The sequence below is a fragment of the Bos javanicus genome, chromosome 16 (assembly GCF_032452875.1).
Source record: "Bos javanicus breed banteng chromosome 16, ARS-OSU_banteng_1.0, whole genome shotgun sequence".
Lineage (NCBI taxonomy): Eukaryota > Metazoa > Chordata > Mammalia > Artiodactyla > Bovidae > Bos > Bos javanicus.
Genome location: NC_083883.1, coordinates 69,970,698 through 69,983,845, shown reverse-complemented (window position 1 = coordinate 69,983,845; position 13,148 = coordinate 69,970,698). Strand labels below are relative to the sequence as shown.

Sequence of the window (13,148 nt, the reverse complement as noted above, 5' to 3'; positions counted from 1 at the left end):
TAAATTTCCCTTGATGAAACGTAACATGATTCTGCGGGTCCTTGACTTTACCAAGCTCTCCGATTTCACTGCTCTGTGTGGGTCTCTGTTACATTCTAGGTGCTCTTGCTTTACTTTGTGTTCTGATATGGTCATAAACTACTTGAAGTCAAAGACTCCATCTCCCATCCCTGCCTCTGGGGTCATCAAGGGCTTACTGAATGAATGAAGGAACCAGTACATGAACAATTACCGGCATTTGTCGAGAGCACGTTGTGTGCCAGGCACTGGTCTGAGTGCTTCTTGTGGGTTAGCTTGTTTATTGGATCCTCAAACGACCCTTTGTGGTTGCATGAATGCCTGATAACGGTAGGCTTCAAGCTTTGTGTCTGATTATCACTGTTGGAAGGCATACAATCGTAGACTCGGAATTCCGGACCTGCTAAGTAACTTAGGGATCATGTTATTTACAGCCAAGGATACGCAGGCACAGGGATTAAGAGGACTGTCTGGTGTGACATAGCTGCTTCGCTGGAGGGCGGGGTGAGAATGCATGTCTCCCCGAGCCCCAGGCTAGTCTCCTCTTGCTGGATAGAACTCTGCTCTCCCTAGCGTGCCCTGTAGTTAGGTTCTCTTCCCTGGAGGACATTAACATCAATAGATGTCAGCATTGTGTGTTCGTATTTATTTATTTATATTCGTATTAATTAAATTGTATTAAAAACACATAAGTCATATTAAGAAATGTTAAACTTCTTTCTCATTGGAGCTCATTGTTAAACACCAAAGACACCTCGTATACTTCAGGAAACTAGCATGTTTAAGGCCATGCAAACACCTTTTCTTAGCATTGCTAGGGTCACAGTGAACTTCCTGTGTGTGTTCATAGGCGTCAGTTACCTGTCTGTCCCCAGCTAGTGTTCTTCAATTCCCTCGGATGCCCCAAGGCCAGAAGCCCTTGTTGTCTTTCCCTTTTTGCTTTGCGTTTGTGTGCGGAGCCAGTTTGTCTGCTGGGAGCTGAACCTACCTGTTCCTACCTCATTGCTTCATCACTGAGCTCTCGTTTTAGGCTTCGGCTAAAAACAGATCCTCTTCTCCCTTGTGTATATCTTGTCATTTCTGTCTCTCCTTGCTCTTGGTTATATTCGGCACGCTGTTATTTAACTCTGCAGAACACCTTGGCACAGAGCTTGAGCCCAAGGTCTGTCTGCCATGGGGGCTGCATTAAATCATTAAGTGACAGCGTGTCTTTCTTTCTTGGCCATGGGGAGGGAGACATCTTCATTCATTCAACAACTTTATTGAGTGCTTAGTGACTGTCAGGCACAGTTCTAGGTTCTGGGATAATAGATTTACCCGAAACAGATGAATAGTGGGGGCAGGGGGCACAATGTAGTAAACCAAACATCTAATCAGTGTGTAATAAGTATGTCAGGTGGTGAGAAGTACTAAGGAGACATGTAAAGCAAGGAAAAGGGAGAGTGATGGGGGGAGAGTGCTGGTTTGGGGAGGGTACCTTGAAAAGGGGCATCAGAACAGAGACATGGAGGAGGGAGCCAACAGGATGTCTGGGGAAGAGGCATCTCTCCAGGAAATGCAGCAAGTGCCAAAGCTCTCAAGGCAGGAGCAAGCGTGGTCGGTCTAGGGAGCAGCGAGGAGACATGGTGGCCAGGTAGAGTGAGGTGAGGGAGCGTGGTAGGGGGATGAGCTCAGAGTAGCAGAGGGTCAGCTCCTACCACGTGTGGCCTCATGAATCATCATTACAACTTGGCCTTTTGCTCTGAGGGGAGAAGCCATTAGAGCATGCTGAGCCGTGAACTGCAGGATCCGAGTTGTGTTTCTCAGAATCGATTACTCCGGTTGCTCTCTGGAACAGAGTTGGGGGTGGGGTAGGGGGTAGGGGGGGCAAGAAGCAGGTGTCCAGGTAGGAGGCAGAGGGAGCCGTTGCGGGGTAGGTGTAGGGTCTGCCACACAGTAAGGAAGGTGCGGGTGGGAAATGATCAGAGGCTGGGCGTATTCCGCAGGCAGACAGGATGGATTCGCCAGAGAGGTGAACGTGGAGTGTGGGGGAGAGAGAGGCGGCCAGGAAGTCTCCAGGGTTCTGGCCTGAGCATCGGAAAAGTCAGGCTTGCCCCTTTCTGAGGCAGGAGAGGCGGAGGGAAGACCACGATGGTACCCAGTTCCATTGCAGCAAGGAGTGTCTGCATACTTCCACTGAGTCCACTCCTGCAGCCACTCAGCCCATCACGCCACCGCAGCTGGTTTTTATCAGAGCCCGTATGGTTCAGCCAGTTCCCAGTCATCCCCCACGGACCCCGTCACCAGCACCAGCGTCGTCCTTTACGCCCCGGTCCTCAGCGCCTTCCTCCCCAGCACCCCACCCTCCTCCTTCCCCAGTCTTCCCATTGCAAAAGGGGCATCTCCACCCTTCCAGGAGTGAGCACATGCCCTTCACCCTGCAGCCTGGAGCGAAAAGCATCAAGACGGGTGTTAGAAAGGAGTCCAGTTTTCCTCTTTTATCCAGTGACTCTTCAGGGAGTCCATGTTCCTAAATATGCCTGAGAGTTGCCCTGGCCAGACTCTTCGTGGGTCCTTGACAGAGCCCTCGTCTCTAGTAGGATTTTATCACCTATAGAAGAGGACGAGGTGCTGTGGATGTCACTTCTCGGTTATTTGCCCTAATGTGAGAACAGAGCCAGACCAGAACCGTAGGGAGCAGAGCCAGACCAACAGCTGATACCCAAGTCACTCACCCCGTGAGTGACATGACGGCATCCAGATAATGCAAAGGTGTGCATGTTGTTTGGAATAGTGAGGGGCGTGAGATGCTTGAGGAAACCACATGAAGCAGATTTTCTCTTGCCAGCAAGCTCAGCCAGCCCTGAGTCAAGGTCATACAGCCACGTCTATCTTAAAGGATGTTTTCATCTCTAACTTTTGTGAGCACCGTCGTGTTTTCCAAAAGGAAACATATTTCACTTGACCTTAACTAGGAGAACTTGCTGCATCCTCTTGTTTCAAACTTTATTGCAATGTGTTTGTGTGTGTAATATTTTTTTTTTAACTTTCCCAGAGAGAAGATTGGCCCATGCACAAGCTGGAATGTTCTCCCATGGTTGTTTTTGGGGAAAACTGGAATCCCTCTGAGACTGTAAGGTTGACAGCAAGGATTCTGGCCAAACAGGTGAGGAATTGGGATCAGGTTCAAATGTGTTTAATTTTTTTCTTTGAGGTCAGAAAGATGAGTGAGGGACCCGTGGTGATCATCTCTCGCTCACCATTCTGGGACCGCCTTTCCCATCACTTACCACAGAGTTAAGTGCAAGGCTCCGGGAGTGAGCTGGCTTGTCTGCCTTGTGCAGCTAGGATGTCACTCATGCCAGGCCAGGGACGTAGCCACTGCTTTGTTTTCTTAGCAAACCTATGAGATAGGTTTGCATAGAAAAATATGGCTTCTCAGGGCATGAAAACCTGAGTGACGGTAATGAGAGCGTCCTAGGGAACCAGACTGGCCTTCAAAGCTTTGGGAGGTCCTCTCTTTCCTTCTGTTACAGCGTGCACCCCTGTTGCCGCCTCCCCTCGCCCCCTGTCCTGGGCTGGCTCCTGCTCTTCCCTGTCCCCATACTTGCCCCCCTCGGTGGGCAGGGAACGGGGTGAGACAACCAGCATGGAGCCTGCTGGGAGAGGAACAAGAGGAGCAGAAAAGTAAAAATCAAGGCCAGAAGGTGGGGTGGGAACGATGTGGCCATCAACAGTTTCCTCCAAAGATGAAGCCAGGGCTGGCTGTCCTGACCCCTTTTGGGCTCAGTCCCGTACTGGTTGCATGATAGTAAGACGCCTGATCTTGACAGGACCAGCTTAAATGGAGGGGAGGAAAATGCCACAGGACGTGTCCTTGTGACACAGTGAAATGGGCTGCACGGAGCTTAGAAGGCGAATGTCCGCAGAGCTGCTTGCCAGTGATAAGCTGCGGGCAGGGCCTCTGTACTGGAAATCTTAAAAGCTGAAATTTCATCTGCCTCTTCTTTCTATCTTCCCTTACCACACCTCCCTCCATTTAAAACTTTCTGGGTTTTTTTTTTTTTGATCGAAATCACACGTGATCATAATGATCAACTCATATCTGTCCCCAGACCAAGTTAGGCTCCTCGACCTCGTAAACAGAAGTAGAACATTTCCAACCTCTGAGGTCATAGTTCCATTATGTTCAGCCTGGGTCAGGTGCTTGCTGAAATGCCACTTCGCCTGCTCAGGGTAACCAGAGGCTCTCAAGGCTGGCCTGTAGAGTGGGACCGAAAAGTCAGAATTGTTTTCGCTGGAGGAGGTTAACTTTTGGTTCCTTGCTCACAGTTGTCTTTAAATATAGGCCGAGTACTTGGTCGGAAGGAAAGGGTAGGAGAAAATGGTGTGACTGGGTGAGTGTATGTGTGTGTGTGTTAGTTGCTCAGTCGTGTCCGACTCTTTGCAACCCCATGGACTGTAGTCCCACCAGGCTCCTCTGTCCCTGGGATTCTCCAGGCAAGAATACTGGAGTGGGTTGCCGTTTCCTTCATCAAGGGATCTTCCTGACTCAGGAATCAAACCTGGGTGTCATGCATTGCAGGCAGATTCTTTAGCGTCTGAGCCACCAAGGTGTCAGGGTAAATAAGCCATCAGATTCGATCCGTAAGCATCTTGCAAGGACTGAGTGACCAGCCTCCTGGTTCTCCCCCAGCCCCATCTCCTGACATTATTGAAAGTGTAGTGGTTAAGAATTCAGAAGGAACTGGTGCCCTTTTCTGAATGAAAAGTTTTCCCAGGGAAAATGACTTACTAATCTTATAGAAATAGATCCTGTGAATGGGAAGATTTCCACTCCAAAAAAGAACTATTGAAATGTTTTGGCACCAGGAGGGTAGTCTGAAAGCTGTGATGAGTTTATACCAGTTTCATTCAACTGTTATTATAATTACTGCTACCACTAATAGTCTATTAAATGAAAAGTTACCTGGCCATCTTTTCATCTCTGTAGGACTTGATGATTAAAAAAACAGACCATTTGTATTCTAGTCACTTGCAAAGGATTTGGGGGGACAGGCTACCCAACTACCGAGGGGAAGCGTAACATGTTAACTAGGGAGGTGAGCACGCCTGGGTGGACCACCTGTATCCTCCAGTTGAATAGCCGATTACAAAGACACGGCCTTGGGCCAGCTCTTGAGCTCTGCGTTTGAACTCTTGTCAACACCAAGTTTATTCATGTTCTCAAAGCCTGGCGGGTTTACTATTGTCAGCTCCTCTTGGGGTGTCTAGAACAAAGCCGGCAACACGTTTCAAGTGAATCTCGGCTCACGGATACAACCGAAAGTGTTCTTTTTGAAACGTGGAATTTGAGATCATTTTAGCCTATGCTTAAAGAAAGTGTAAAATGGATGGGGGGTTTGATTTTGTTCCTTTTTAGAAGGAGAGATAATAAATGGGATGGCTCATCTGTAGACTCGGTCCTTTTAAGTCAGGGCCCTAAAAAGTTGTTTTCTAGCCACTGTTCTTTCCCATAACAAGCATTTTTGAGCCTACTGTGTGCATAGCATTATCAGGGTGTTAGGAACGCAGCCGATGCTTTTAAAAGCTTTTCAAAAGAGTCCTTTGGGTTTGGACGTTGGGCAAATGCTCTCAGAGCCCAAATGGCAGGCTCCTTGGCTAGCTCTTTACTTCATTTAGAACTGTTGCTTTTTTCTTCATGTCGATGTAAGCGTGAAAGCACTATTTTTTGCACAAGTCGTTGCAATCTGTAACTGTGTGATTTCTTCCCCAATTACTAGAAAATCCACCCAGAGAGAACACCTTCAGAGAAATTGTTAGCCGTGAAGGAGTTTGAGTCACGTAAGTCTGTCTGTGACTGGCTGAGGAATTATTTCAGACACATGTTTTCTGTGGATTAGACAGGATTGAAAGAAGGAAGGGATAGCTGAGTTCTTCGTGGTGGTGGGGATTTTTTAGTTATCAGTTTTTATTTTGACTTGTGTGCTGTTTTGGAAAATGGACTATAACTTCCCCCCTCCCCCTCAGTTGACAGGCTTGCTAGGAAATAACTAAGGGGAAGTGGAAACTTGCAGGATGAATTATTACATCCTGAGCTATCTCTTGCTGGCTCTCCTGGCATGTTGAATATTTTTTTGGATCTTTGCTGAATTGCAGTCCTGTACACAGCTGATATCCTTACTGAGGCATTAAATCAGGGGCTGTCCACTTTCTCCATCATGACACAGACTCTGGGGCCAATTGGGGGACCCTTGACTAGGCCAAGGCTGGTTATCAGTCACTGCCACTATTCCTGACCTCACTGTTAACGGTCAGTTGAAATTCTCTGTCCTGAGTGACTTCCATTTGTCAGAGGAAGAGAAGGAAGAAATGGCATGCTCTTTTTGCCCTAGGGCTTATCAGTTAGACTAAGGGAGGAGGGATAATATTTCCTGGGGGCTCCACGTGTTCTTTTTTTTTTTCTTTCTCTTTATGCCATGGATAGTACTGAAAGGATGTATAGCTAGAGATCCAGAGTTTTCTACCTGCTGAATAATGGTTTGTTTATGCACAGATCTGGATAAATTAGACAATGAGAAGAGGGATTTGATTCAGAGTGACATCGCTGCTCTCCATCACTTTTACTCCAAGCACCTTGAGTTCCCCGACAACGACAGCCTAGTAGTGCTCTTTGCCCAGGTAAGCACGCGAGCGTCAGAGGACACTTCGTTTAGCCTTTCCCTGCCAGCGTCCCTCTCCCAGCGCATAGCTGGTGGAGACGAATGAAAGCAGAATGATGGCGTCTGCCTGATACAGTTCTTGACGTCTTGGTCCGTGTTTTGCCTAAGCTTGCTAGGTGACCTTGAGCAGATCCTGTCCTGTCTGTGCTGGCCCTCATTGATGGTGGAGCATAGGAAATCCACTCTCCCTGTGCCTCCTGTTGCAGAAAGAGTTTATGAAAACAGAGTTGCCAGTGTCCCAGGAGTGTGGCAGACTGGAACATCTTTGGATAGGAAAGACCGTTTGAGATTCCTACATTCAATTTTACTCTTCTCTTAAACCTTCCCTTCTGATAGTAGTGGGTTGTGTTTTTTTTTTCTTTACTCTTTCTTTTTTAATCTTTTTTTTTTTTTTTTTTACTCTTACCAACACTGTGTTGATAAAGCAGAGGCAAATACAGATGGCCAGGAAGGACAGACATCACAGAGAGGAGCCTGAGTGGGTCTAGGTACAGTAGGTCTTTCCCGATGATTGCTAAGTAATCCTTTTTTAGACTAGAAGCGTAGGTTTACCAAAAGCAGATAGGATTAAAAAAAAAAATTAGACTTGTAGACAAGAGCAACTTAAAGGTGCTAAGGAACTGACGACCAGCCTTTTGGAAAGGCTGGGCTTGGCTGGACATAGCTAGGACAGGAGAAGGCAGTGTGGTTGGCGCTCTTGGCTGGACACGTCTGGCTGCATCCTTCTTCCTGTTACTGTGAGGGTGGCGCTTCCTGGCATGACTTACCAGATCGGATTTCTCTCCCTATCATACCCTGTTTTCCCCTACAAGCCGAATGTGTAGTTGAAGGTGACCTTCGCAGAGGGAGAAATACTGGAATACTGTTCTGTGGGCACAAGTCGCTACATTCCCCTGCCTTCAGTGTCTAGACGGGAAAAAAAGCTCGGGTGGGTACTTACACACTGTCATCTTAGAATAGAGTGAGCATCACCTCAGTACTCTTTGAGTCACTAATTCCATTTTAGGACTCTGTCCGAAGGAAGTAGTCAGAGATTATGGACAGAAATTAACATGCAAATTGTTTACTGTGTGGTTCTTTTTAAAATCATGAAAACAGAAAGGGGAAAAAAAGAAAAGGAAATACATGTTATAAATGGTCAGCAGTAGTCATTTGGTAAATCATGGCTTAGATTTTTGATTAAAGTTTATGTGGCCATTATAAATTATATTTCAAAGAGCGAAGATGTGTAAAGCGCTGATGACATGACGTCAAGTGTAAAAGCAGGGGAAAAATGTGTAATATGAAAATTTATTTTGGTTAAAAACAAGTTTAAATGGAAGTTCACCATTAGTTATCTCATGAGTCGTGGAAAAGTTTTACTTTTTGGGGGTGATTTTTCTGGATTTTCTACAGTGTGTATGTGTAACTTAAGAAAATAGTGAGAAGAAGAAACACCCATAGTTCTCCCACTTTAAAAACTGCTCCTGTAAAGAAAGAAGTGAGTCTTCACCACTTCACTGACCCACTTCATCCCACGGCGAGAACTAGTGAGAACAGTTTGATGAGTTCCTTGATAGACTTTATGTTTATGTGGATATTTTTCTGTTATGTGACTGTCATAATCAGAAAAAAATGCTGTTCTCAGTAAAAGAGAAAATGGGTTCAAGTCATGAGTGTTAAATTGGACATAATGAAAAACTTTCCTGATTTTATTATATTTCATTCCTGAATTCATTCATTTCATTACATTATATTATCCTGGGATTACAGCATATTTCCCTACCCATGCTAAGGCAATGGATTTGGGTAACAGTACACAGTGGAGGAATTTACTTCTCTTATTACATTTTTAGAAAAACTGGATACATGACTTCTCTGGATTAGATGAGGCATGGTTTTGTGAGAAAGCAAGAGTGATGAAATAAACATAAGGTATCTTTTCACTTCCAGCAACAGAGTAGTGCATGCTAATGGGCCTTCTCAATGTTGACATAGGAGATATGGGACCATATTTACCAAAAATCAAGGCAGTTGATGTCACAAATAAGTTCAGTTCAGTCGCTCAGTCATGTCCGACTCTTTGTGATCCCATGGACTGCGGCACACCAGGCTTCCCTGTCCATCACCAACTCCTGGAACTTGCTCAAACTGCATCCATCGAGTCGGTGATGCCATCCAACCATCTCATCCTCTGTCGTCCCCTTCTCCCACCTTCAATCTTTCCCAGCATCAGGGTCTTTTCAAATAAGTCAGTTCTTCGCATCAGGTGTCCAGAGTAATGGAGTTTCAGCTTCAGCATCAGACCTTCCAATGAATATTCAGGACAGATTTCCTTTAGCATGGACTGGTTGGATCTCCTTGCAGTCCAAGGGACTCTCAAGAATCTTCTCCAACACCACAGTTCAAAAGCATCAGTTCTTCAGTGTTCAGCCTTCTTTATGGTTTAACTCTCACATGCATACATGACTACTGGAAAAACCATAGTTTTGACTAGACGGACCTTTGTTGTCAAAAATAGAAGTGTTAGATTTGTGCTGAAAGTGACTCAGAGTCCTTGAAATTTGGACTGACTCAGAGTATCCAGGAGATAAATACAGACACACACACACACATATGTAAATATAGGTAGGTAGTTTTTTCAAAGGCTTTAATATTAATCAATATAACTGATGGAGGAAAGACTACTCGCTCCAGTATTCTGGCCTGGAGAATGCCATGGACTGTATAGTTCATGGGGTTGCAAAGAGTCGGAGACGACTGAGCAACTTTGACTTTCATATTAATCAAATCATAATATCCACTCTGAGACGGTGTGAGTACACACCGATGTACATACACACGAACATTCATGTCTTTTCTCACATACAAATTTGAAAGGGGACATTCGGTATCCCCAAAGAAAACTCTGAAGCGCAAGTGGAAAGCGCTGTCCCAGACCCAGCCCCTCTGGCCCTGCTGCTCAGCACCCCGCTGCATGTCCACCCCTCTGGCTTTAGAGCCCTTTCCTCTCTGGTTCATGGGAGGCTGTTGTGGGTTAACTCGTGGCCCAGCAGCAGCTGGCAGCAGAAGGTGACTGCACTCCTTCGGCAGCGCCGAGGTGCATTTTAATCACCGGGAGCATATGCATGGTTGGGAAATGTATTTTTGGTGTGCAGCCTACATCTAGTCTAAATGCTAATTATGAGAAAAGCTTCAGCAAGGCACTTACGCCTGATTTGACTCAGGAAAAAAAAAAAGACGATGGCCTATGCATCTTTCTTAACAGGCAAGTTCACTTTTCTTCCCTAGGGATCTTTCAGAAGGGAGGGAAAGCTGGCAGGCAAATTGCTAGGCGATTAGGCTTGAACATCACCGCCAGCTCCCCGAGAGGGGCAGTGATGACACTTGGCTTCATAGGAGTCTTTCTTTGTGGTGAAGAAACGCACTCTCCCTCACAGTAAGGGGACAGGGGAGAGGGAATAAAGGGACCAGTGGGCGTGGACATTCAAGCCTGAAGGAATTTGGAATTACAAATGGTCCTTATAGAGATTACAAAGCAAAGGTGCATGTCTCGTACCCTCACCCCTCAGAGCTAGTCAGGAGCTGTCGGTCCCGAGATCCGTTGTGAAAATTGCTAAATTCTTACACGCCTTCTTCCACTTTGCAGAATTTGTTGTTGTCCTATGGGAACCAGACACGGCCGAGGCATGTTAGTATCCCAATCCGAGACTGGGTATACATCCCTCAGTACCTAGTCAGGTGCAGAACGCATAGTTCAGGCTTCAGTAAATTTTGTTGAATGAATGAAAATCCTGATTTACTCTTGACCCGATGTTGGTTGACGGTCCCTGGTGAATGATGGTTGGTGAATGTCCTGGTGACAGAAGAGGTTAGAGTACCTGAGGCCGGCACCAAACACAGCGTGCTGTGTTTTCTACATAAAAATGCGTGACACCTCAGGATTCCAAAGACTGTGTTTTGTTTTACTCACTGCAGTCCTCTCTTTGTACTGAAAATTTTAAGTACTGGTTGTAAATGTATCGAATGGTAAAAGCTATAAGTCAAACCCATCAGAGCCTTTACTTCTCTATGTACCAAGATTTCCAAGCCTTTGCCACCGGCCCTTTGCTTTTAAGTAAAATTGCAACCAGAAGAATCAGAGATCAGAACAATTTTAGAAGAAGCATGGTATAGTGAAAAGAAACACTTGTGTTTCTGACAGCCTCGCTATCAGAATGCCTAATTTGACTTTTGACTGCTTTTCTGCCACTTTCTACTTATATGGCCTTGAATTACTTAATCATTGACCTCCCTGGGCCTCAATTTCCCCATCTGTAAAATGGGGTAGTATTGTAGATTTAAGGGAGGGTCAATGTGCAGCACCCAGCCCAGTGCCTAGCCTGGACTAAGCGCTCAGCAAAGTAGTGTTTCAAAAAGCTCATCCCTTGGCCTGAAGCACAGCCGTGCTGTGTGTCTGGTGGGGAAGAGCCTGATTGCAGCTCACGGGGTGGAATCGTTCAGCATGCACGCTTCACAGACAGCCTCTTAGCAGCACAGGAGGAGCCGGGCTCTCAGCCTTTGCTGCTGGCTTTGGTTGAGTCATTGCCCTTCTCTGACCTTAGTTTCATCGTCTGAGAAGTAAAGGGACAGAGTTCCCTTCCAGCTGTGAAGTTGTAGGTCCAAATGAAAGACCCTCACCGAGTTGTCTCCCAGTGGCCTGGGTGTTCCTGGAGGGTGCAGATTTGGCCTGGTCTTCCTTCTTTGCAGAGCGCCCAGCATATAAGATTTCCTCGGTGAATGTGCAAAGAGTGAGTTTATGGAATAGCCTAAAATTGGAGATGTATAGTCTTCATCTTCAGCCCACCAGTTCTAAGCTTGGCTTCTAGGATGCTGAGAGTTGCCCTTGGTGATTTTCAGGGTAATACTTCTTGCCACAGATGAGCAGGTGGCCAGTGGTTGATGTGTCTGAGGCAAGAAGGGACATTCGCGGTGCCCTGGCTTCAGGGTCTTGGTCCCCCTGCCTCTCAAGGGGATGGACAGCAGTTAGATTAGCTGTGTAAAGCCTGTCAGATGTACCACCTCACCTTATGAGCGAGGTACCAGATTAAGTGGCTTCTTTTTTTAGCAGAAGAAGACTGAGTACAGAAGGGACACAGTGATGGGTTTAAGATCGCACACCAGACCTGGGGCATAACGGGTTAGAGTGCAGATGTCCTGACTGCCACGCAGCTCTGCAGACTTGAGTCCTTGGAGCCTTAGTGGTGCTTTGTGACCTTCAGCCAGCACGGGCAGGTGAACTGTCAGACTTGACATTCAGCTTGTATCTGTTTACACGTGAGACCGATCGGTGAGTAGTGTCTGAACGTAGGATACCTTGTTCAAAAGAAAGGTGTTCCAATCACTAAACCAAACATCTTCCCAGCTAAAGAGGTGATTTCTATCCAAAAAGAAGCTTTAGCTCATTTTTTTCCCTTTCTCTCTCTCCCCTTTCTCCCTGCAGGTTAACTGTAATGGCTTCACAATCGAAGATGAAGAACTTTCTCATTTGGGATCAGCAATATTTCCTGAGTAGGCCGAGTGTGACTTCATCTCTTTCCTTTTTACTTATTTAACACTGAATTTTTTTTTTAATTTCCAATAACCTCCCTAGCTGCATGTGGCAGACATGAGACTCTGAGTGAATTAAATCCCCTTTTTAATTCTGCCAGATTTCAAAATATTTCCCCTGCATTTAAGGATCTGAAGGTAGTAGTTAAGAGAACAGTTGCTTGTTAAGTCCTGCTAGGTAGAGAGCTGTTATTAAAGAATATTTCAGAGTGCACATAGAAGGAACAACCCAGGCCCTGCTGAGAAATTTGCTTTTTTGCATAGCTGTAGTTCTGGAAATCTTTGGGTTTCTCTCACTCAAAGGAAAACATTAATTGCTGGGAATTGACTGTAGAATACGTAGAGACTATATAAGCTTCTTCCCTATCTGTCCTTTTTTGAAATATACCAGTATAGAAACAGCACATTTGGAGGGACAGTATGCTAAAGTAGTAAACTAGGGATAAATTTCAAAGACGTATAGGATTTTTTTTTAACCTCAGGAATATACAAATAATTCAAGAAAGGCCAGTCAGTTGACCAGTGGAGATTGTTACAGCTCTGACTTTAATGTTACAGCTCTGCCAAGCATGGCTTTGCTGTTATCTGTTTAATGGACAGGGTAGTCTCCTAATACATCAGTCCCAAACATCAAGCCCTGGCTTCACAGATGGAGCAAAGGAGCCCTTCCAGCACCCCCTGTCTGAGTCCATCCACACTGGAGATTAGTTTGGTCTAGAGTGATGTCGCTTAATATAAGCTACAGGCACCTCTGCCCCTAGGTTGGAGCAGTTGCAGGAAACCCTTAACACCCATGCATTGGCCGTGGATGGCACAGGAAGTCTACACATCTGTCATGCCCAGCTCCGTGCATCATATGGG

The 13,148-nt window shown here is 45.9% G+C and overlaps 1 protein-coding gene across 2 annotated transcripts in view; it reads left to right on the top strand.

The window, feature by feature from the left end:
- The window catches only part of SMYD2 (SET and MYND domain containing 2), a 53,427-nt gene that overhangs the window by 27,925 nt on the left and 12,354 nt on the right, over nucleotides 1-13,148 (top strand). For both annotated transcript variants that reach the window (XM_061383517.1, XM_061383518.1), the window contains exons 3-6: nucleotides 3,053-3,163; nucleotides 5,781-5,841; nucleotides 6,554-6,678; nucleotides 12,181-12,248. In XM_061383517.1, the coding sequence (XP_061239501.1) occupies nucleotides 3,053-3,163; nucleotides 5,781-5,841; nucleotides 6,554-6,678; nucleotides 12,181-12,248 (365 nt within the window). The remainder of the gene's footprint in view (nucleotides 1-3,052; nucleotides 3,164-5,780; nucleotides 5,842-6,553; nucleotides 6,679-12,180; nucleotides 12,249-13,148) is intronic.